This window comes from Erythrolamprus reginae, chromosome 1 (assembly GCF_031021105.1).
Source record: "Erythrolamprus reginae isolate rEryReg1 chromosome 1, rEryReg1.hap1, whole genome shotgun sequence".
Classification (NCBI taxonomy): Eukaryota; Metazoa; Chordata; class Lepidosauria; order Squamata; family Dipsadidae; genus Erythrolamprus; species Erythrolamprus reginae.
This window is the reverse complement of record NC_091950.1, coordinates 282,037,965-282,062,864: the sequence shown is the minus strand read 5'-3', so window position 1 is coordinate 282,062,864 and position 24,900 is coordinate 282,037,965. Positions and strand designations below refer to the sequence as shown.

Below are 24,900 nucleotides of genomic sequence, written 5' to 3'. Positions count from 1 at the left end.
TAGGTGGAACCAAAGCGAGTGGGCGGAAGGATGAAACATCCTTTCTAAGATGTTCTGGGGCTTTTGCCAGGATGATATTTGTCCATAGAGGTGATGTATTGCTTTATTGTACCTCTTATGCCCCATTGCCTTTGCTATGCTTAGAGACGGAGGAAGAGGCGAAGCATTAATATGGAGGGGATCCTCTGTATTTATATATGTAGGAAATACGACTTTAGTAATTGAGTAGTTAATGCATGGAACTCTCTACCCGACTCTGTAGTATCATCCCCTAACCCCCAAAACTTTACTCTTAGACTATCCATTGTTGACCTCACTCAGGTGTAGGCAAAGTTGGTTCTTCTATGACTTGTGGACTTCAACTCCCAGAATTAGATTAGATTAGATTTATTGGATTTATTTGCCGCCTCTCTCCGCAGACTCGGGGCGGCTCACAACAATGGTAAAAAACAGTACATAGTAACAAATCTAATATTTAGCAATCTAAATTACAGTTTTAGGTTAAAAAGTCCCAAAAAAGAAACCCCAATATATAAAAAACAAGCACACAATCGAATCATACACAAAAACTACATGGGCAAGGGGGAGATGTTTCAATTCCCCCATGCCTGACAGCAGAGGTGGGTTTTAAGGAGTTTACGAAAGCAAGGAGGGTGGGGGCAATCCTAAACATGCTAGCTCTGGAATTCTGGGAGTTGAAGTCCACATGTCATAGAAGAGCCAACTTTGCCTACCCCTGACCTCACCCGATTCCTAAGAGGTCAGTAAGGGGCATGCATAATAGAATTAGAATTATTTTATTGGCCAAGTGTGATTGGACACACAAGGAATTTGTCTTGGTGCATATGCTCCCAGTGCACATAAAAGAAAATATAGATTTGTCAAGAATCATGTGGTACAACACTTAATGATTAGTTAATTATTAATAACTTATTTATTTATCGGATTTATATTAATTATATTATTAACAATAAGTGCACCAGCGTGCCTTCCGGCCCCTGTCCTAATATCTCTTTCTCTCACACACACACTAGTATCATGTAAATAAACATTGTTATATCTTTGTATACTACCAATACGCACTTGACATAAATAAATACATAAAATAAATCCCCCAAAGGTTCTCCCACGACACGGTGGAGGTTGGCAGGCCGCGAGCCTTCCCAAGGCACCGCAAGAGGACCCGGGGCTCCCCTCCCAAACCCCAAGTAGCGAAGACGGCCGGGATTGACCCGGTCACTCCTCCCGGGCATCCCTCGCGTGAATGGGAGATGCGCAGGGCGGGGCGCCTGCGCCAGCCGGAAAGAGGGGGCGGGCGGGAGAAAGAGAGGCGTCACGTGCGTAAGGCGCTTACGGTCCGTCCCCAAAGGTGCTGCAGAGCCTGGCTTCGGCGCCGGTTCTTCTGCCTTTGCCCATCACCCCTGCCCCGGGCACGGGTGTCGTTCCTCCGGAGGGGCGGGGCTTGAAGATAGACACCCAAGAGACGGTGATTTAAATTTCATTTCCACCTCCAAGGAGGGGAACGAGCAGCAGCAGCAGCAGCAGCAAACCCCGGCCGAGAGCCCCAAGACTTCGCTCGTTTCGGAGCTGACCTCAGCTTCAATTAAAAAGAATTTAAAAAGCCTGCCGGTTTTCTTCCTTCTTTTGCTGCTGCTGCTGCTGCTGCCTCCGCCGCTGCTGGTTGCCGCCGCTCCAAGACTGCTGCAAAAGTCCGCCCTCCCCGCCTGCCTGCCAGCCGGCCAGCCATGGGTCACTCCGGAGAGCCGGGCCTCATAGCCAACGTGGTGAATGACACCTTGGAGTTCTACCGTTGGACCTTGACCATCCGAGGTAAAGCAGGCGCTTTTTTTCTCCTTTTTTGGGGGGTGGGGGGGTTAAGTCTCTCTCAGCCTCCTCCCCGAAGCAGCCGGCACTTGGCCTGCCTTTTCCCGTTAGCGCTCCTGGCTATGCAGCACCTGCTCGTCTTCTCTTCCATCCCCGGCGGAACCGTCTCTGCTTTCCTCGTCACCTTCCCATCCAGGCTCTCGAGGGGGGACTCCTCCCCGCCCCGTCCCCCCCCCCCCAAAAAAATCCTCCTTGGCTTGTCACTGTCACACAACGGTCAAAATGGCTCCGTCTCTCCATCTCTCTCTTTCGCTCTCGTCTTGTCTAAAGCCAATGGCTGCAGTGACAGAAGGCGGCAAACTCAAACGGAATCCTTTTACTAGACATTGGAAGATTGAGGGGAGCGCTTTTTCCTCATCTCTCCACCTTTGGAGTGGATGGGCTGGGGAGCCCTAAGTCATAAGTAGAGAGGAAGCAGGGGTACCATTTCAATTTGTGGCCATTTGTCTTCTTTTAAATATATACACTGCTTTAAAAATAATAATAAAGGGAACACTCAAATTACACACCCTAGATCGGAATGAATGAAATATTCTCATTGAATATTTCATTTGCACAACTAGCGAATGCTGGCTGGGGAATTCTGGGAGTTGAAGTCCAGATATCTTCTAGTTGCCAAGGTTGGGAAACACTGCTCTAGAGTCCCTATAGGGAGATGGGTGGCATACAAATTGAATAGATAAATAAATAAATAAGTAAACATGCCAAGGGAAAACCAGCTGCTGCCCACAAGCTGCTCTACATTTAAAAAAAAAAAAGTTTGGAAAGTGCTTACTGTAAGAGTAACAACTGAAATATGCTTACCATAACTCCGCCAGCCATAAATCTCATGCCTGTGGAGGTGCCAAGTTGACTGGCTAAGCTGATTGGGAGTGACTGAAAATGGATAGTCAATAGATCTGAAAAGTGGTTGCAAATTGGGGGAAATGAGACTAAAAGTATGATCCAGACAGTGGCATCCTTTGCACTGTAAAAGGAATGTACCTTGAATAAATCTTTAGGGAGATTCTTACTGCTTTCTCCTTCCTTTTCCCATTCCCCCTTCTTTTTTGTCTTTTTTTTTTTGTCTATTTGCCTTTTTAATGGAAGTCAGATCACTCCTGATAATGCATTCAAAGTTTCCCGGTACAGTTCGTTAAGTCTAATCCCAAACTAACAGTTTATTTCAAAAAGGGAAAGAAAAGTATAAAAATTAGCTAATAGATTTATATCAAATGTATCTAATGATACAGAAAGGGTATCATTTAGAAGATAGTAGAACAAGATGATAACATGGCTTGTTTATTCTGAGGAACAACTTTTTGTTCAGTGGGCTTTAAGCCCAGATAAATTACCTAAAATTGCAGCCTTGGATTGCTTCTTGTCTTGGCATCAGCAAAATAGCTTTGTTCTGCATGCATGATAAATGAAACAATACATGGATAACCGGATGTTTGACATTTTCATGCTTATGACTGCAGATGGTATGCATATATATTCTTCAGGAGTCAGGATTGCATTTTATATTCAACTGGCCAATGCCTAATTTTAAATGCTAGGATGATTCTGCAACATACTGTATGGATTTCACTATAGGGAATAATAACATTCATACTGTGTGAGTTATGAATTTTGAGAATACCTAAGTAAATCCTGGCATTTATTGGACCATTGCATTCTCACTTCAGAACTTTTTTGTGTGTGTACCATCTGCCTAATTATTCTCTACTACCATTTGCTTTTAGTCATACTTTAGATTTTATATTACTGTATTTATTTATTTATTTCGTCCAATTCATAATACATATAGAAGAGAATAGACATGAGGTAATATATATAAATAAAAATATGAAATAGAGGAGAAGATATATGAAAGGAAGAAAATATATATGATATATGAGATAAAGGAAAGACAATTGGACAGGGGACGAAAGGCACACTAGTGCACTTCAGCAGCAACTCTGATCAAAACCTTTAAACATTAAATATATTTACACAGAGCCACTGTCTTTCTTGTTACAATGCAAAGCTATGTAACAAGTTATTTCTTACAAGGCATAGCTATATTAGTTATTTCTGAAAACAAATTGTTAATAGTATGTAATTATCAACTTTTTAAATAACTGTGTTACCTCATGATTGTTACTCTGTACTCCATAGCCAAAATCTCACTGAACTATAACATTTCTAAACTGTCAACAATGATACAATATCAACTTCTGCTAAAAAAACCCAAAACTTTATTACTTCCTTCTCTTTAGAAAGCCTATCTGCCATCTGGGTAATTTAGAAAAGTTTGCCTAACATCTGATGCTGAGCAGACTAATTTGTACTACATTAAGTAGTAAGGCAACATCTGAGACTGGCATATGTATATCTGGCATAATCCGATGTTCCCAAAGAATATTTAGTTACAATAATTAAAACACATTTTTCAGTGTATTGGTTGTCTTGAAGCTCTTGAAATGATGTGGATATAATTTAGATGGAGCAAAGCGTAGAACTTCCATTGTATTCCTAGACAGAGGAATGGGCTAGATCTAGCAAAATCTTATTGCAGAAAGGAAGGGGGGTTTTTTTGGTCTATGGAAAACTTTTGATCCAATAAAAATTGTCACTGCTTGAAGTGGGCAGGAAATCATACTTATTCAGCTATTACTTCCCTTTGCAATCCTTTGAAAGCCTGCTCCAGAGATTTGTAGAGCTTCCAGAGTATAAAGGAAATGATTATACGGTTGCAGAGGGTAGGATACTTACAAAAAAATATTTTCTTCCATTCTGAAGATGGAAACAAACAGAGCATGTCTAAAGCTGAATACTGCTAGGAAAAAACTCTAGATTCATTATGAAGGAATTATACTAGTAATATGATTAGGTTCAGGCCACACATTTGTGTGTGTGTCCCTAGTCACTAAGGTGAGTGTGTGTGTGTGTGTAATATTCAAAACTACATTTGTACTGTTCAGTAGACTTAGAAAAATATAATGATTTCATTATGCTATGGGAGGAGTTACATGACTTCTGTTTATATCATTAACTCTTGAAATTAATGGTATTAATTTGAAAAAACCAAACATCTTGGTGTGAATTATATTAATAAAGTGATTGCTTCCTATTAATTATTCCTATTACAATTGTTATATATTTTTAACAAGGTGCTTCGCAGATGGAGTAGAAAAAATATTTTTCTTAACCCTTCCCAGTGAGTTGCTAGTTAAAAATGTTTTTTTTTTAATTTAGGGTTTCATATTTTAAACTGCTGTCCTTTGTTATCAATTTTACTGTGTTTAAATTTTCTTTTGGAAAAAAGTGGATCAAATGCTTCTATTTCTTCTCTCCTCTGATTTAACTATAGATTTGCTCCTACAGTTATTTTTATTTAGTGTGAGAGAGTATAGAAAAGTAGACTAATCTGAATGTTGGACAGATGGTAGCTTGGTCCTTCAGACAGCTTTTTGGATTCCCACCTTCTACTTTTAATCAATTGAAAAAAAGAAACACAGTCCATATAATCTTCTGAAAACAAAATATTCAATGTATCTGACCACAGTAATGTGGTCCTTCTTTGAACCTGATTATAGGCTTCTCTGATAATAGCAATGGTACTACTGAATGGATAAATCAGTAAATCTAGTGCTGTACCACAGCATTTTCATCTTGAACTTCATCTTGAAATAATACCACGCTTTTCTGGCCTTGCCCAGTACCCTATCATAAAAGCCTGGCCATGTTTGGATATTGCTCAACTCATAAAATATTTCACAACATTGCACAACAAATGAAGAAATTTTATTCTTACTAAGACACCTACACAGTTTCTCTCCATTGTTTTCAATGTTCTTATAGTTCTAAAATCAGATTCTCAAATTATTCCTTCCCAACTCTAATCAGATGCTGGAGGGCCAATTCATGCAATTGTGCTCTCACTAATTTGTGGGGGTGAGGTGATGGTGTAATAATTGGAAGTTAGTTACAAAGAATGTGTCATGGTTCCACTGCCCTGCAATTTTAGCCTATCTTCGATGCTTAGATTTTGGTCTAGACTTAAAATGGCATCTCAACTAATTGTTGTACTTCCTAACATTTTTATGATGAAACAGAAGGGATGAAAGTGAATCCAACATGAGAACCATCTTCTTGTGAGTCTAGTATATAAGTTCTGAATTTTACTTCTTGTCCTAATGTATAGATAGCTCATTTTTTATTTCCCAGTGTTTCTGTAAATTTTGTAAAAGCCTGCAGGATGCAGATAATCAAAAAGTATCAGGGAAAATATTCAATAATTTACAGATTGTGTCAGTAATATAATCCTGTGGATTTGTAACTTTATTGAAATGGTACAACAAATTGTTCCCAGTACTGTATTTCAAAATGGCCCCCAAAACAGTCTTTTGAAAAACATATGTCGTCTATGTTTAAAACTGGTACAACATAATATAAAAAAACATTTAAAAGTTTTTAAATAATAACCCTTTCAGTAGTGTTAAGACAGATAATCAAAATTCTAAACAATATCAGAAGTCATTTTGAAATTTACTTCAAAAATGAGTAAGTAAGGTATAGGCAACAATACAAGTCAAAATGACTTTTAAAAAAAAAATTAACAACAAAAATAAAACTGTTCTGCAAGAAAAGTGACATGTCATCCAATTAATTTCCTCATTATTAATATCAAAGTAACCTGCTTTCTATTTTAAAAATCATAAAGATTGTAACATCCAAAATATAAGTGCTAACCACAGTTAGAGGGAATGTGGTTAGACCATCAGAGTAGAAACCAGGACACTGTTGAGTTCTAATCCTGCCTTAGGCATGAATGTTGGCTGGGTGACCTTGAGACAGTCTCTCTGTCTCTTCCCCCTCTCCCTCTCCCTCTTGTTTCCTCCCTTCCTCCTTCCCCTCCACCCAGCAAAACTCACCTCAGGATTGTTATTGTGGACAAAGTAGGAGGAGAAAGGAACATTAGATATGTTTACCATCTTGTCTTGTTTATAAAAATATTAAAGGCAGGATGTAAATAAAATAAATAAAGAGCAAACAAAATATCTAACTTCTCTCAGTAAGGACCATTAGGCTGATATTATGCAGGACATAAATATTCAATCTACTCTCCATCAGATAATGCCACATAAGGATATTTTGCCCCAAAATATTTCTGAACTTTTCTCTTATAAACTCTAGGTGTGATTCATAGCTACAGAGTTCTAACTTAAGAGTTAATGTTATACACCAGCTGCAGAACCTTTCTCATTCATTTCATTCAAAACACACAAGCATTTGTTTGTACACATCACTTCCCTTTCTCTCCAACAAAATGAAAGGAATGGCACATATGAAAAAAATGTATGTGTTACACTTGAGATAATGACAATGAGACTTCTAGATAGTTTTTACTGCCATGGAGAAATAATGTGTGGGGATCAACGCTTGAGACCAAAAATAATACCTGAAGCATGCACATATTTAGTGTCCAGCTGCTTTATCCTTTGAGACCAATCAGTTGCATTTTGCAAAGAATCTTATAGTTGCTCTGGGAATGGATGCCCATTTGTCTGGGGTTTTTTCCTAGACAAAAATAGGAATAGCATTAATAGCATTGTCCAAATGATAGATTAGTTAGTAATGATCTGCAAACTTACCCTTCATCTCTTCTTTTTTCCCCCAGTACTTTTCAATGTTAATAGTGGATTATCTATATTTTCTTATCCAAGAGGTTGCACAATACTTTGTGATGACAGATATGCCTTTGTTCTTGATTTTGTTTTTCTTTTGAAGAAGTCATTATGAATGAAACCTTTTCTTCAAGGAAATACATGTCTGAGGATAATTTGTGCAAAGCATTGTGGCATTTTTAAAAATATAATATTTTATTCATTTATTTCATGTACTTAGAACATTACTCCATGAAAATATTTGTAAATGTGCATATGTTGATTATTTATTTCTGCTAATTTTGCAGACTTGTCTCATTTTAAATATTTAATTTTAAACTGTATACTACAAGGACAATATACTCTCAGTTCAAATACAGTAATGTTTCTCTCTCTCAAAATGTCTATGGAGATTCTAGTCATTCAGGTCCCAAAGGACCTTTTTTAAGAGGCAACTGGACTTCATTTGTTTTTCCTTAAAGACATGTTTGTTTGTTTGTTTGTTTGTTTGTTTGTTTGTTTGTTTGTGTTGAAAGGAAGCTTGCAGGTCATCTAGTCCAGTGTTTCCCAACCTTGGCAACTTGAAGACATTTGGACTTCAACTCCCAGAATTCCCCAGCCAGCAAATTCTGGGAGTTGAAGTCCAGATATCTCCAAGTTGCCAAGGTTGGGAAATACTGATCTAATCCAACCCCCTACTCAAGCATGAGACCCTTTTGCCTTTTGAGACAATCATGACCTGGATGAATCTCCATAGACATTGTTTCTTCTGTGCAAACTATCAGCTAGCATGCAAAATATGCCACAATTTAAATGACTTCTCATACTCCAAATTTCTGCCCATTGTAAAATGGTTTTCTATATGCATATTATACCTACTGGCATAACCACAAGTATTTGGCTGTGAGTCATATGATAATGACGCTTCTGAGAATTATTAAGATTGTTCTATTCTGTTCTGTGTTTAAATCATTTGTTCTGCTCAATAGCTCAAACCATTCAGCTACAAAATACAGTACAATTGCACCTTTTTACATAAAAAGCCTAGCCTGGTCTGGAGAAACTATTTCCAATGAGAGAAAGCATGCCCATTCAGGGTCTCTTTATTGCTACTGAGAGCAACTGAAAGAACTTGAATATCTTGGGAATAGTTTCTACTATTATAAATATTGAACAAAATGCATGGCTTGGGAAACTGAGGGTTAGCATCATGCCACCATGAATTATTTCTTAGAAAAATGGTGCAGAGCTGATTTCTCAGCTTTTGTGACTATGCTAAAAAATTGCACTAAGTGGGGTTAGTGCAAATACTAAACTTAATTTGATTGGCATGCAATTAATTGTATATAATTAAATTGAATTGAATTGCAATTAATAAATGCAGTTAATATAATTGGCTCATAATATTTAATGATTTCTGCTTTGTTCCAGTAAAAATTACTTTTCAACAGTGAACCCTAAAAGGGCTCTATGAAAGCCAATGCAGACCTTGATAGGCAACTTTTACATCCCTGCTATCAAATGGCCCTGTGCATGTTTTCTCAGGAATAGTTCCCATTATAATTACTGGGCAGTCTTCTGAATTAATGTGGAACATAATTTGCTAATTGTTATGTAGGTTCTCAAATGTTTTTCAGTTTCTCCAGATGTCTTTTTACTAGTGTACTACATTAGCCAGTTGAAGTATAGCGAATGCAAAAATTCAAATGAAATGTTATTATTTTAAAATACAGTATTGTGTAATTCCTACCTGTGCAGACATAACACAATCCAGTAGCAATAACAATAGCATTTAGACTTATATACCCCTCCATAGTGCTTTATAACACTTGCTGAGCAGTTTACAATGTCAGCATATTGCCCCCAACAATCTGGGTCCTCATTTTATCAGCCTTGGAAGGATGGAAGGCTTGAGCCAGTCAGGATTAATCTCCATGCTGTGGGCAGAGTTAGCCTGTAATTCTGCATTCTAAAAACCACTGCACCACCAGGGCTCTTGCAGAATCCACTCCTCATCTCAGAATGTTGAAAAGTTTTATGATCCATGACCGTGGTTTGCCCATCCATTTAAAAACTGTGGGTGCAGAGGTTCATCATAATGTATCCATGTTCCTTCTGCCATTTTATTATAATTAGCTTGTGACATACATGCATAAATCATAAAGCCGGACTTGATTTGAAGAAGCTTGGGACAAGATTGTGAGGCAAAAATTATTATTAGATTACTCAACTCTGTTTTCTTGCCCCACCAACAACTTGGCTTTCAACTTTCAATTTATTAGAGAGATAATGTGGAATGCCATCTGATAAATGAACAAATCATACCTAACTTATCTTTGGAGGCCGATAACATCTATATTCAGCAATATGAAACTAACTGTTGGACTAGATAAAAGAAATGATTGAAATATGAATGACTCGTGTATACTGACTAAGCAATATATATAATACCTGTATGTGGCACACTTTAATTATAGTATAAGGTTCCTGAGGCATCTTACAACTATTATTAAAACAGATATGGGTCTTTGTTGCTGTTTGCTAAGAAATATTAAGCTTTAGCAAAATATGTTAGTTAGAAGCAAACCACACTTCTTGAATTTATTCATCTTGACATTTATTGTATTAAAGCTGATCCAAATTTTTGTAGAATTTCTTTTTTAAACCAGATTCTTCTGGGATGGAAGATTACTATGCATAGGTTTTTCCTCACTATACCATGTATATTTGTGGGTGATGGGCAGAGGCAGATTGCTTTTACTTGCTGCTAGTAATGCGCTTTGCATGCAGCATGAGGATTCTCATGTGCGTATGCGCACACCCTCAAGATGATTTTCTTCCATGCATGCACAGGAAGCAAAAACGTGCAGAAGTCTTGTGAGAGGACATGCATATGCGTGAGATTTTGGTGATTTTTAGCTTCTGCGCATGCATGGAAGCAAAAAATTGGTGAAATCTTGTGCACGCGAGCGTCCCCTGAGGAAAGCAAACTATAGAGATTTATTTACAGTAAATGTTTCCCTCTTAGTTATTCAACTGCAGACATTAGAAGAGGTCAGGCTGATTGAATAAAAAGGTGTGCTAGATTGGCCCTGTAAATGCCTTTGTGCCAAATATAGCAGTCATAGCTATTAATACTTGGTAAAGCTCCACATGTGAATTAGCAATTAGAAGTTTATGGCTAGGAATTTGTTTACTTTAATTAAAACTGAACCAACAAACACTGATTTAACATTTGCTCATTGTATTTTTAAATATATTCACTTTTGAGTGCTATGGAAATTAGAGGGTTTTTTTTTAATTGTCTGGTGCAAATTTACAAGTAATATTTGAATTCAGCATTTTTATTAACTTATTTAACTTATACACTATCTCAATTTTTAAAATAATCCTCAGTTTTGGGTTAGGAAAACTACAGTATATCCATGCTTAAAATTTCCCCTAACTAGTAAAATTTAAATGCTCAACTTAAAGTTTTTATTTCTTTTGTTTGGGTCATTATACTGTTTCCAAACAACTGGTAACACCACCAACCAAACCAAATTGTTTAGTTATTCTACCCTTTTTTAAATGTATGAAAAGAAAAAGGGTGGAAAAATACAGGAGGATTACAGCTGAGAAGACTCCATCAGTTTTATCAGTTTTATTTTTTTCAATTATATCAAAGAGATAATTGGATTTTGAAATTCCTAAACAAATTGATTATAAACTGTATAACAAAATATAGATTGAATATTATAGGGAACTAAATTTATTATTTAGTTACATTATACAATCATATTGGTTTACGGGGCATTCATATATCGTGTTACGTACTGTAAATACAAAAAACTGTTCTGCCCAATGTAATAGTTCTATCATGGGTTTTGATAAAACTGATATTTTAATTCAGGGGGACTCCTGTGTCAGAGTGGATGTGCTGGAACAATGGGAGAGCCGGGGGGCAAGAATTGGAGTCCTGCTGCTGAGTGTGTAAACAAAAGCAGGTGGGGGACCGACTGTTTGCATTTTTCTGCACTTATTGCATCCACAGAATCGTGCCCAGCCATCTTTTCACGGTGACCCGTTCCCTTCTGAATGTGGAAGGAACAGAGGAGCCCTTAAAGGATAGAGCTGAGGAATTTGTTCAGTTTCTTGAGGACAAAGTTGCTCAAATTCGGAAGGGAATAGGAGTTTTCCATGGAATAGTATTTAATCTCATCCTGTTTGTGCAATCTGAATCATTGCTTATCATGATAAGCAATCTGAACACAGTGGATTGTTTCAAACAAACAAAAAATTCAATATACCTGAAAAAATATTTATCATAAAGTAATAATTAGAAAATTAAAAGCAATTCAGAGAATACATTTTCTGTATTTTTTATATTACTTTATAAAAAGATAACAATTAGGTACCCGTAACTATTAGGTACCATATGCTCAGTGGAATGCTTCACCTGGAATTTAGTGTTGAGAAATAGTTGTGGTAAACTATAGGGAAGTGAATTAAGATAAATCAAGTAAAGAATGTTACATGATTCATATCTAAACTTCCAGCCCTGGTTAGATATTTGAACTATATTCAGGCCAGATAAAAGCTTGAAGTGGTTAGGATTTGGCTAGCATATGGACGCTTTGGTACAGAAAGTGAATGCGATAAAGCCTTTTAGACTTCACCACCATCATGTTAGATGTCAGTCATAGTCAACATGACTTTTAGGAAAGTCAGTCTTTCCATCCCATAGTCTTCCAAATCCAATAAAAAAAATCCTAAGCACTTTTATCTACTCAAACTGAGGTGTGCTACAACAAAAGGTACTTTTATAATTTGTAAATATACACAATTTGCCAGAAACACTAACCAATTCTAGCCAAGAGTTGAGCAGACACAGTCCATCAGAGTATGCTTTTCAATCATTAACTAACCTTCTGAGTTAATGATATGTTAATGCTTAAACACTCATCCATTCCCTGTCTTCATATATGTTTGGTTCTGTAAATTTGTAAATTTTTGTTTGGTTTTGCAAATTTTTCTTTATTTATTAGGAAAAAACTTTTTCATATAGAATTCTTTATTGGCCAAGTGTGATTGCAGACACAAGGTATTTGTCATTGGTGCATATGCGCTCAGTGTACATAAAAGAAAAGCATTCATCAATAATTAATAATCATAAGGTACAGTGCGGCTAAAATTAAGCAATCAAATCATATTAGGAACCAGCCAATATAAATTGTAAGGATACAAGCAACAAAGTTGCAGCCCTACATACATTTGTGGGAGGAGATGGGTTATGGGAATGATGAGAAGATTAATAGTAGTGCAAACCTAGTAAATAGTTTGACAGTGTTGAGGAAATTATTTGTTTAGCAGAGTGATGGCATTTGAGAAAAAACTGTTCTTGTGTCTAGTTGCTCTGGTGTGCAATGCTCTATAATGTCATTTTGAGGGTAGGAGTTGAACCAGTTTGTGTCCGGGATGTGAGATATCTGTAGATATTTTCACAGCCTTCTTTTTGACTCGTGCAGTATACAGGTCCTCAATGGAAGGCAGGTTGGCATTATTTGTTTTTTCTGCAGTTCTGATTATCCTCTGAAGTCTGTGTCAGTCTTGTTGAGTTGCAGAACCAAACCAGACAGTTATAGAGGTGCAGATGACAGACTCAATGATTCCCCTGTGGAACTGTATCAACAGCTCCTTGGGCAGTTTGAGCTTTCTGAGTTAGCTTAGAAAGAACATTCTTTGTTGTGCTTTTTTGATGACATTTTTCATGTTAGGTGTCTATTTTATATTTTGCGATATGATTGAACCTAGCAATTTGAAGATTTCTACTGTTGATATTCTGTTCTCTAGTATTGTAAGAGGGGGAAGTATGTGCGGGTTTCTCTTAAAGTCTACCACCATTTCTATGATTTTGAGTGTAATCAGTTCCAGATTGTTCCAGTCATATCACAAGGTCAGTTGTTCAACCTCCTGTCTGTATACGGATTCATCATTGTCTCAAATGAGGCCGGTCACTGTTGTGCCATCTGCGAAGTTCAGTAGTTTAACAGATGAATTGTTAGAGATGCAGTCATTGGTATATAGAGAGAAGAGAAGTGGAGAAAGCACACAGCCTTGGAAAGCTTCTGGGCTAATTGTACAGGTATCTGATGTGAGTCTGCCTAGCTTCACCTGCTGCTTCCTGTTTGTTAGGAAGCTTATGATCCACTTACAAGTGTGTTCAGGTACTGCTAGCTGGTTCAGTTTAGTTAGAAGAGTGTCTGGAATGATGGTATTGAATGCTGAACTTAAGTCTACAAAGAGGACCCTTGCATAGGTCTTTGGAGATTCAAGATATTGTAGTATGTAGTGCAGGGCCATATTGTTGTAAGCCACCCTGAGTCTCAGGAAAAGGGCAGCATAGAAAACAAACAAACAAACAAACAAACAAACAAACAGCATCATCTGTTGATCTGTTTGCTTGATATGCAAATTGATGGATTATCTCTGGATCTTTGATGGTATTCAAGTGGAACACCACTAGACTTTCAAATGTTTTCATAACTACAGATGTTAAAGCAACTCGTCTATAATCGTTCAGTTCCTTAATAGTGGGCTTCTTCAGCACTGAAATTATACTAGAGCATTTGAAGCAAGAAGGAACATAGCACATCTCTAGCGATTTATTGAAGATTCAGGTGAAGATGGGGACCAATTGATCAGCAGTTGTCTTGTCTGGGCCTAGAATTTTTTCTGGCTTCTTCTCTGTGAAATATGTCTTGTACTTCCTTTTCTGTTATCTCTAGGGGTTGTGAACCCAATGGGATGGGGTCAGTTGTAGGAGACTTGGCTGATGTTGGTATGTGTGAAATGGCGGTTATGGAGATAGGTGGCTAAAGTTTCCTTTCAAACCTGCAGTAAAACCAAATGGATTGAGATTCCTTCCTGTATTCTTACTTTGTTACATTTATACCTTATAGGCCTATTTACCTATTTCATTGAAAGGATTCAAGATACTAATTCATCCTGAGTTCTACAGGTAGTCCTTGACTTATGGACAGTTGCAGTGTATGTGATTATGCGTTATGGTAGTTTTGCCAAAAAGTGGCACTTACTTCCATAGGTTTCTTTAATGACCACTGCATTTGCTTAACAATGCTTACAAAAGATGCAAAATTAGGCCAGTCACATGACCATAAAATGACATATGAGACAGTAATGGTCATATGTCAAAGACTACATGTGATATCCTGCTGATTCCTGCTTCCAAAAATATAAAAATTTAGCACAGGAATATAATAAGGAATATTATGGAAAACGTATAACTGTAGGAAACCAGAACAATGACAAAAGTTTGATACATATCTGGGAAAAAGTTCTATCAGATTTTGAGTAAGAAGATGTAACAAAAGAGTCTGTGCTAATTCTATTTTAATATTACTTGTTAAATATCTCTATAAAAGTATTTATGATTAAGAATTATAGACTTTAATTTTATGAACTGAGCAACTCTGCTATGTTACATTAAAAAAAGTATGCTAAATATAAAAAAATCCTTGAAACTAAGTGATAAAGATACTAAGATAGACAGCAATGTAACTGCTTCTTTGAAACGGTTGAAATCTATTATTAGAAAGAAATAACAGCAAGCAAAGAGAAATGCAGTGTTGACATGTTGGATTGAGTAACTATGTCTGTCAGCTAATGCTGAAGAAAACTCTTGATTGATTTAGCAGTCCCAGAAATAATATCTAGAAATTGTAATGACTATTGCAATCACTTGCAAAACTAAGATAAATCAATATACTTAGAAGAGGTCTTTGCTTCCAGCAAATAATCATATTTATATAGCCAGCCACCTCACAAAATGTGACTCTATTCCTATATTCATGTACTTGTAATAAGTACTGAGCTTGGAATTATTCCTTAGTAAATATTTAAATACAGTAAGTGAGCTTTATGTTCCAAAAGTAATAGGATATCTGAACTTTCATTTTTTCTCTAAAAATTCAATTCAACTTTATAAGCTGCTTTGTTTTCTCAAAAGTAGAGTGCAAAAGTATTTCTTGCATTATAAGAGTTCTCTAGATCAAAACCATGTTTTGACCATCAGAAGATTTATCATCATCTGTGACAGCAGAGGAAGTCACAAAATGAATGTGATTAAATACCAGAACCTGGGTTTTTTAAATCAATTGCTGTGGGGCACAGAACAATAACTTACAATGTACATTTTCTTTCCGTTTGTAGTTGACACATAGATAACTTAAATCATGTTCTCATTTTGCCCTTAGCATATTGTGTCCCCTTCTTATATAGCTTTGAATGGATCTGTGCATCTTTTTTATGCTCAAAATCTGTCAAATTCCTGTGGACAGGATATTCCTTCCTTATGTAATGCTGGGCCCTCAGCAGTTGATAATTGCTTAACATAATTCCTTGGACTCTAGCTCTTCTGTTTAAGGGAAGAAAAACAGCCTGTCAGGCTGAAGCCATTTCAATTGGGGTCTTTGGCCTGCCACATTTTATGCTATTTAAAAATGTATTCTTTGCTGTGGGAACTTGGAGGGGTAATTGCATGAGGGATGCCTACATGAAGCCATAAGGAAGTCCTTCTACATTGTCAAGGTCACCCTTTCTCTTTGCACACCTGCACACAAGGAGATGGGAGTTTCTGCCAAGTTGTCAAATGAAGATTGGTCAGCATGATGGACTTGGGAGTGTTGGGACAAGGGCTTGAACTTTCAATTAGGTGGAGCAGCTCCTGGGACTTCAAATTCGGGTTTCTCTCAGATGTGCCAATATGGCTCTGTTAATAAATTGGAACTTTGAGGAATACTTTGCCTCGGACTCTGATTTAGTTTTTGATGCTATTTGGAACCCTGACACTAACCCGAATCTCCCTTAAAATTCATCCAACTATCCCAAATCCTTGGGATGCTGTTCGGGGTCCTGAGCCTCAACGCCAGCCTGGCAATGGGTGGTGTGCAGAGTCAGGGAAGATGGAGGAAGAGAAGCATGCCACGGGGAAGCAAGCAGAAAATGGATTATGTATTCACATTGAGACCCTCTATGTTCCTTCCAAAGCTGTGATGGAAGCCAATGAAGCCACAGAGAGGGAATGCTAGCTGGCACAAACAGCTGACCCTGGAATGCCTCTCTCAGCAGTTGGATGGACTGCGCGATAGAGTTTGAGTCAGGGACTACGCTTCCAAAGCCAACGATGTACTTGATGAATCCAAAAGAATTGGAGAAACCAAGGAGATACATTGCCAATTTAGAACGAGGGTTCATCCAGCAGGGAAAATCGAGGGTTGCAACCGCCGTGCTTTTCAAAGAGAAGACTACCATGGGATCAAAGCCATATGTGTGCAAAACAAATACCCCCATAAAAACTTTATTTTATTTATTTTATTTATTTATTTGTCAAACAAGTATAGTACAGTATTATAGTACATATTAACATAACATAACATAAGTAGAACGTAGTAATAGAAAGGATAATAAGACAGTAGGACAGGGACATTAGGCACATAAGTGCACTTATGCATGCCCCTTACAGACCTCTTAGAAAAGGGGAGAGGTCGATTGTAGATAATGTAAGGTTGAAGATTTTGGGGTTGGGGGAAGCAACAACAGAGTCAGGTAATGAGTTCCAGGAGGTGACCACTCTATTGCTGAAATTGTGTTTTCTGCAGTCAAGTTTGGAGCGATTTACATTCAGTTTTTATCTATTACGTGCTCTTGTGTTGTTGTTGTTGTTGTTGTTGTTGTTAAAGGTGAAGTAGTCACTGACAGGGAGTACATTATGCTGAACCACTTGTCCAAAAGCAAGATATTCATCAAGCTGGATTTGAGGGAAGCATACTATCGCATACACATTAGGGAGGGGGAATGAATGGAAGACCACCTTTAACTGCCCATTGGGATGCTTCCAATTCAGAGTGATGCCCTTTGGATTGCAAGGCGCTCCCCCCCACCAGTCTTCATGCAATTTACCAGTGCTGGCTCTTCGGCTTTGAAATGAGATGAGCACCGCCCCCTGTAGTCGGGAGTGACTAGCACATATGTACGAGGGGAATCTTTACCAAATGTAGAGCTGACGTTTTTTCAACATGCCTAATTTCTCCATATTATCTTATCTTGGAGCCTGAGAATAGTTATAGCAGAAACAACTGTTGCTGTAACAAAGAAGCCTCCAGACCTCAGCTATTTCTGGGACCCAGTACATCACATCAAACTTAAACTTAAAGGGCCCACCCGTTGGCTTCCCCCAGCAATTTTCCCTATGAATCTGTCCCATTGAATGTGTATGTCAATTATAAAGAAATTTTGTGCATTTCATTCATACATATTTATATTCCCTCATATGTATTTACATACCTCTTCCTCAGCAGCTCCTTTTAGAGATCATCAGGTGTATCAGGATAGATATGAAGCCAGCTGAACAAAATTAGCTTTGAAAAGGTCCCTTTTGCAGCTGAAAGAAAGGATACAATTTACATTTTCCAAAAAGTCAATCAAAATTGTATGTAACAGTAGTACGTTTGTATGTAGACTTCAGCTCAATTTATAGCAGAGGTGGGCTGCTAAAGTGGAACAGTGACATGTGCTCGCCCCCGTGGCTCTGAGTGCTAGCGGAGTCCAGCGCAATTCTGCTACTGCACCTGGGCAGGTAGCGAAATTGCACGCGGACACACAGATGCCCCATGGTTTGACTAATACTTTTAGTCAAACCTAACATGCATAATCCTGAATTATTTTTTAAATTTCACTTGAAAAGTCAGTATTCAAGTAATGAGGTTTTTTTCTGCTAAAAGGCTTATCTAAAAAAAGTCTCAGGTTGCAACTTTTTCCCATTCCTCTTGATGGATTAATCAATGAATGACTTAATGTGAGAAAATGAGGATGGGAAAAGAAGAGAAGAGACAGAAATAATATCATAAAACAGAGCAGGCATTATCTAAGGAATGACAATTCAGCCCAAGGGAAGAAATGTTTCAAAGAATTCAAAGAGACTCCACCTTAATTAATTCATTATAAATTAGGCTGGGAATTCCTATTACAGTTTCCAGGATTATACATTGACTCCAGATTAACAATCCTTGTTTTTATGGTTTCTTGATCTTGTCCAGCTGCATGGAATTTGACAGCAATTTCTGTTTGAGAGGTGACTACAGCATTTTCTTCCAGCAATATTTGTTGAGCAAAATCTGTCTTTTCTCAAATATAGTAATTTTGATTTCTCATATCCCAATTAGATTGTGTGAACTATTATCAGTCTTAGCAAATCTCCACCTCCCTCCAGAACTCACATAGCATAATCAAAGCATGTGAAGATTATTAGCAAGGTAACCCTATTACTACAGGCACCCAGGTATAGCATTATTGAGTCCCAATCTCTATTTTTTTAAGTGTTTATGTTAATGGTGTGCTATCCATGTCCTTCCCTATCTTTAGGATTATATATATTAATGCCTTAACCTTTTCTTCCTGGATACTCCCAGGATTTACATCCTCTCCTGCTACAGTTAGTTTCAAATATGTATCCACAGAAATCCTCTTTAAACAAATCCAATGGAATATCGAAGAATGACTATTCTTCCAAGCATTCTAAGTGTTTATGTTAATGGTGTGCTATCCATGTCTTTCCCTATCTTTAGGATTATATATATTAATGCCTTAACCTTTTCTTCCTGGATACTCCCAGGATTTACATCCTCTCCTGCTACAGTTAGTTTCAAATATGTATCCACAGAAATCCTCTTTAAACAAATCCAATGGAATGTCGAAGAATGACTATTCTTCCAAGCATTTTACCCCTCTGCCAATTGATGATTAAGTTATCCATTCATTCATGCCTGACTCTTGACAATTCTGTGGGCCATGTCTTTCAACATCTTTTGATCTTGCACTACTTCTTTGAGTATGCTTAGGCTAGCATCAACTTTGGTGGGGCTCCACCAATCAGCATGTAGTAATCCTCAGATAAAATTCTTCGATATTATGTGCATGTACGTTTTACAAAACTGATCTCTGTCCTTTGAACTTCTTGTGCTCTGTACTGACCAGAGGGACTTTTAAAAAGCCAGTTTGCTTGTCAAATAATTTACTGATGCAAATAGTAACATATGTTCAGGCTACAAATACCATGTCATTTGGTTTCACATAGTTGAAAGAAAGAATGTAGTTTAACGCAAATGATACATATTCGTAATGTGGTCTATATAGAATAGAATAGAATTCTTTATTGGCCAAGTGTGATTGGACATGCAAGGAATTTGTCTTTGCTGCATATGCTCTCAGTGTACATAAAAGAAAATATACATTAGTCAAAAATCATTAGGTACAACACTAAATGATTGTCATAAAGGTCAAATAAGCAATCAGCAAATAAGCAATATATGCGATAGAAAAAGAAAAGTTATCTCCTCTCACATCAGTTCAACAGAATATGACAGTTAATCTGAGTTAATACTCTAAAATGATCTGTATGTATAAATATTAATGCATATATGCTCAGCTCATATGATTGGTCCTTGGATTAAATAATAATAATAATAATAATAATAATAATAATAATTATTATTATTATTATTATTATTATTATTATTATTGGATTTGTATGCCGCCCCTCTCCGCAGACTGTTATATACCAAGCCTTTGTTCAAACGTTTAAAAAAAGGACTGCCAATACAAGTCACAAAGCCACTTAAATATTTGTGGTACTGATTTGTAAATTTACATAACATTTATACGATAATCCAAAGCATACTTTTTTTTAGTTTGCAGTTTTATCCATATAACTTAGTATGGAACCCAATCAGTTTTCCAAAGCAACATTGTTTTGTTGCTAAAAAAAAAAAAAAAACATAAAGAGGCAGACTATATTTGTAGGAGTATCAAACATCTTTGGAAAAAATAAATGCTCAGTTAGGAAACAAAAATTAACACACAGCCTACAGAATTATTGTCCCATCAACAAAGGGGAGGAAACGGAAAAGGAAGGGGAAAGAGGGAAAATGCCAGTGATTGGCTAAAAGGATTACACTCCATGCACCTCATGTATGTGAATTTGTTTTAGAACAGAATGCATTCTCAGACATATTCTTTCTGTTTTCCTTCCAGATAAACGTGTTGACAACTGGCCTATGATGCAAAGTCCTTTACCAACCTTGATAATAAGCACATTTTACCTCTTCGCTGTTTGGCTTGGGCCTAAGTGGATGAAGACAAGGGAGCCTTTCCAGCTTCGCTTTCTGTTGATTTTGTACAACTTTGGAATGGTCGTACTTAACTTCTATATTTTCAAAGAGGTATTTCTGCTTTCATGCTGTGCACACGTTAGATAAGGCCTGTAGTTCACGGACAGATATGTAAAGATAGCTACATATATATATTATACTTATACTTATCTTCTCAGAAGTCAGTACAATATGAATACACTGAGTACAATATGTCTAATTGCAAGGGAGTTCTATTTAGGACTGTAGCCAGAGTTGCTATTAGCAATCCTCAACTTATGACCTGTTGCTTAGTGATCATTTGAACTTCCAATGGAAGTTCTATCCTGTATACCTAGATGATAGCTAATTGGATTTCAAGCTCCGATGTCCCCACCCCATAAGATCATGTTCCCTCACTTCAGGCAATTGGCTACTAAGCTGCATTTATAATTTACAGCACCCCTCAGTCACATGACTGCACATGACTGATTTTGCTGAAAACCAGCATTTACTTCCATTTTTGGCAAAACCATGCCCATGGTAAATCTTTGGTTCTCACTTAAGAATTGCTGCAAAAAAGATAATAAAATCACATCAGTCACCTGACTGACCCACTTTACAATCTGTCATGGATTACGGTTGCGATTGGGCAGTCATAACTCGAGGGCAACCTGTTCTTATGACTCATTATTTCAGGTGAAACTACAAATATTTGGCCAGCCTGATTTTCATTTAAAAGGTGGATGTTTCTGCATTCAATTATAGATTTCATTGAAATTGTTGAGTGGAATGCAGGAGCGTGCAGGCTTGAGGTTTGTGAACTGGCTTCTTATTAAAGGACAAGAAACAGTATTAATTCCCTTCCATAACGCCCATTCGAAACTCAGGAGCATGCATGAATTATTTAGCACCACCAATTATGTTAAGTCGTGGCATGATTTGTTTGGTTTTAGCTTAGCATAGTTACAGGAAATCTATGTAAACCATCGTTTATGGTTTAGAACTTTGTGAAAGTTCATTTCCTAAGGTTAATTACAACAAAGCCTGGTTGAAGGTAACATAAATATAGAGGGTAGTATCAGATCTGCAACAATATTCTAGCAGTATTTTTATTTGGTACATCCTTATGGCAAATCACAGTATAAGCATACAGTGCTTGCAATTGCATCTTGCAGAGTATGCAAAAGCATAACAAATTTGCCTTCACTAGGAATCAGACATGAGCCATCTACTAGAAGAGCAAGTGGCTGTGGCTGTCTCAGCACTCCATCTTCTACTAGCTGAGCAGACAAATCGAGGGCTGCTCTTAGTTCTCAGCATTAAAAAAAATATCTTGCCTGACTCTTGAAAGAAACATTAGATAAATAAATGTTTAGATAATTAAATGTTTATCTTGTTGTTGTTTTTTCAAAAAAAAAACCCACCCAGGTGATAAACAATCATTTTGGACAGTTTGCATCAAATTTTGGTGAAGTTTTTTTGTCTGTCTTCTTCACTCCCCCTCCCCCCAAGATTCCTGATAGGTTTTTATTTGCTCTAAACATTTTATATGGTAGTGATAAAGGGACAGTATGAGATGCATTGAGAACCAGACCCATGAGATACTTCCCCACCCCCCACCCTAGACATGTGAATTGCTAAAAAAAATAAATAATAATAATAATAATAATAATAATAATAATAATAATAATTTATTGGATTTTTATGCCGCCCCTCTCTGCAGACTCGGGGCGGCTAACAACAATAATAAACACAACATGTACAATCCAATAATAAAAAACAACTAAAAACCCCTATTATAAAACCAAACATACACACAAACATACCATACATAACTTGTAATGGCCTAGGGGGAAGAGCTATCGCAACTCCCCCATGCCTGGTGGTATAAATGAGTCTTGAGTAAGTTAAATAGCCTTTACATTGTGCTGAGTTGACTCTGAGTAGCAACAGGGAGAGGAATCAGTCACAAACCTGTAGTTCAATAAATTACATAAATCATTTCTATCCTCTGACCATATTTCGGAAGTGCTATGTCTAACACTCTAACCTAGTAGGAAGGGGTAAATAATGAGAAGGTCACTCAGGTGGGTTTATCAAAAACATTCTGTTGCCATGTTGTTATTTACATTGTGTTTGCCTTTGTCTTGTCTTTGAAATGTAGTAGGCCAGAGGTATATAAACTGGGGTTCTGCTTTGCTGGGAGCTGGGTGTACACAGTACTGATCCCTGCTTAATCAGTTCAAAGTGATTTGGTTGCTTTAGGGACAGAGGTTTCGGCCATAACAATGTATAGAGACAATTACTGTGTAAGCCTCAGTATCTATTATGTAACGTTGCACAGAACGTCTCATATCTTAGATATGCTGTCATTATCATATCATGTTGTTTAATCCAAAGACCACAAAAACAAACATAGTACGCTAAGTAGCTATCACAAAGATGGCTGGAATACCAATATGAGGAGACATGGTTATCAAAGTGTAGCTGTTCATGGTCTATATTATAGATGTCATATATAATGTATATAATGTCATTTGGTAACAATCCAGGCAGCTGTATCATTGATGGTTTATACCAAACCTAGCTTGAACCCACCCATACATGAAGAGCCGGGGTAGCGCAGTGGTTAGAGTACAGCACTGCAGGCTACTTCAGCTAACTGCTAGCTGTATTTCTGCAGTTCAAATCTCACAATCAGCTCAAGGTTGACTCAGCCTTCTGGGTAAAATGAGGACCCAGAATGTTGGGGGCAATATGCTGATTTTGCAAGCTTCTTAAGGGCTGTAAAAGCACTATGAAGTGGTATATAAGTCTAAATGCTATTGCTATAAAGACAACAGTCCAGACTCCAGTATTGTGTCTGTATAATGAGACAGGTACGGTCCCTCACTAATACATTCAATGTCCAGTTTTATTGCAGTAATTATTATGCTCCTTCTAAATTATTGATGTGAAGGCGAGGCTGCACTTCATCACAGAGCATTAAGAAGCTTGCTTTTGCTCAGATCTTGTTAACAGCAGTAATCTTCTTTCTGCTGAGTAATCTGGACATGGGGGGAAGGGCTTTGCCAAAGGAACAAGTTGCTTGAAGCACCCTTTCCCAACCTGGCCTTCAGCAGCATTCAGGAACTTCTTAGAAGTTAAGACAGGGGTTAGTGGTATTTTTCAAGCAAAAGGACATGCTTGTTGTTGTTTTTTAATGGTATGCTGAAAGCCACTTCCAAAAATTGTGAAGAACCAGGATAAGGAATATGCTTAGGACAAAAACTTAGGTTTGATTGGGTTTGAGTATAGACCGACATACCTAATTTCATATACGGTAATATAATTCAAATAATATGGTTGTATGATTAAGGCGTAATAACAAGTGTTAGTGCTGAAAGTTTTAAATGGCTTAGAAACTGAACTGCAACAGAGTAAGGATTGCATTTGGCCAGTAGTTTATTTTGCTTCTGCTAGCTGTCTTTTTCCAATCCAGTAAAAGAGAATATTTGTAGCTCAAGGTTGAAATGAGGGGCCCTTGGTGCTGCTCTCTGAGCTTAGTTGTTTTCTTATAGATTTTTCATTATCCAAACCAGATAACTAACACCATCAGTGCTGTCAATGCTTCCTAGTTACCTAGTTTGAGTAATGAAACATCTGCAAGAAAACAATTAAGCTCAGAGAGCACCAAGAACTCTTGTTTTCCAATCCTTTGAGTGCTTCTGCTTATGGTTTTTGTAGGCTTTTATTTAAGGTGTTCTTGTTTTCTCTTGTGGTAATAGTTGAGAGATGCCTTAAGTCTTCAATGGAATAGGGGGGAAAAACAACAACTAAGTTAAATGAATAAATAACATAGGTTTCATGCTCTCTCACACCAGAGGCTTTGGTGGTGGTGGTGCTCCATGGTACTCCCATAGGGATTTGGTACCCCAAATCAAAGGAGGCATCCTAGGGCTTACAGGGCCCATTGACCTTATTGTGACCCTTTGAGAGGAAAAGGAGAGCAGAAATTGAAACTGAAGCTTTAATAAAAGATGCTAGTTAGTTTAGAAAGGTTGTTTTTATGAGACAATTTTTTTGCAATATTAATTTGTTGAATTCCTACTTTCAGCTGTTTTTGTCATCAAGAGCTCGAGGATACAGCTATATCTGCCAGTCTGTGGATTACTCAGATAATGAATATGAAGTTAGGGTAAGTAGCAATAACAATTATT

The 24,900-nt window shown here is 37.3% G+C and overlaps 1 protein-coding gene across 1 annotated transcript in view; it reads left to right on the top strand.

The window, feature by feature from the left end:
* Positions 1-1,327: 1,327 nt before the first annotated feature.
* ELOVL4 (ELOVL fatty acid elongase 4) overlaps positions 1,328-24,900 on the top strand; it is a 43,989-nt gene continuing 20,416 nt past the window's right edge. The window contains exons 1-3 of the mRNA XM_070739048.1: positions 1,328-1,830; positions 20,604-20,791; positions 24,798-24,878. Of these exons, the coding sequence (XP_070595149.1) occupies positions 1,746-1,830; positions 20,604-20,791; positions 24,798-24,878 (354 nt within the window). The 5' untranslated portion in view covers positions 1,328-1,745. The remainder of the gene's footprint in view (positions 1,831-20,603; positions 20,792-24,797; positions 24,879-24,900) is intronic.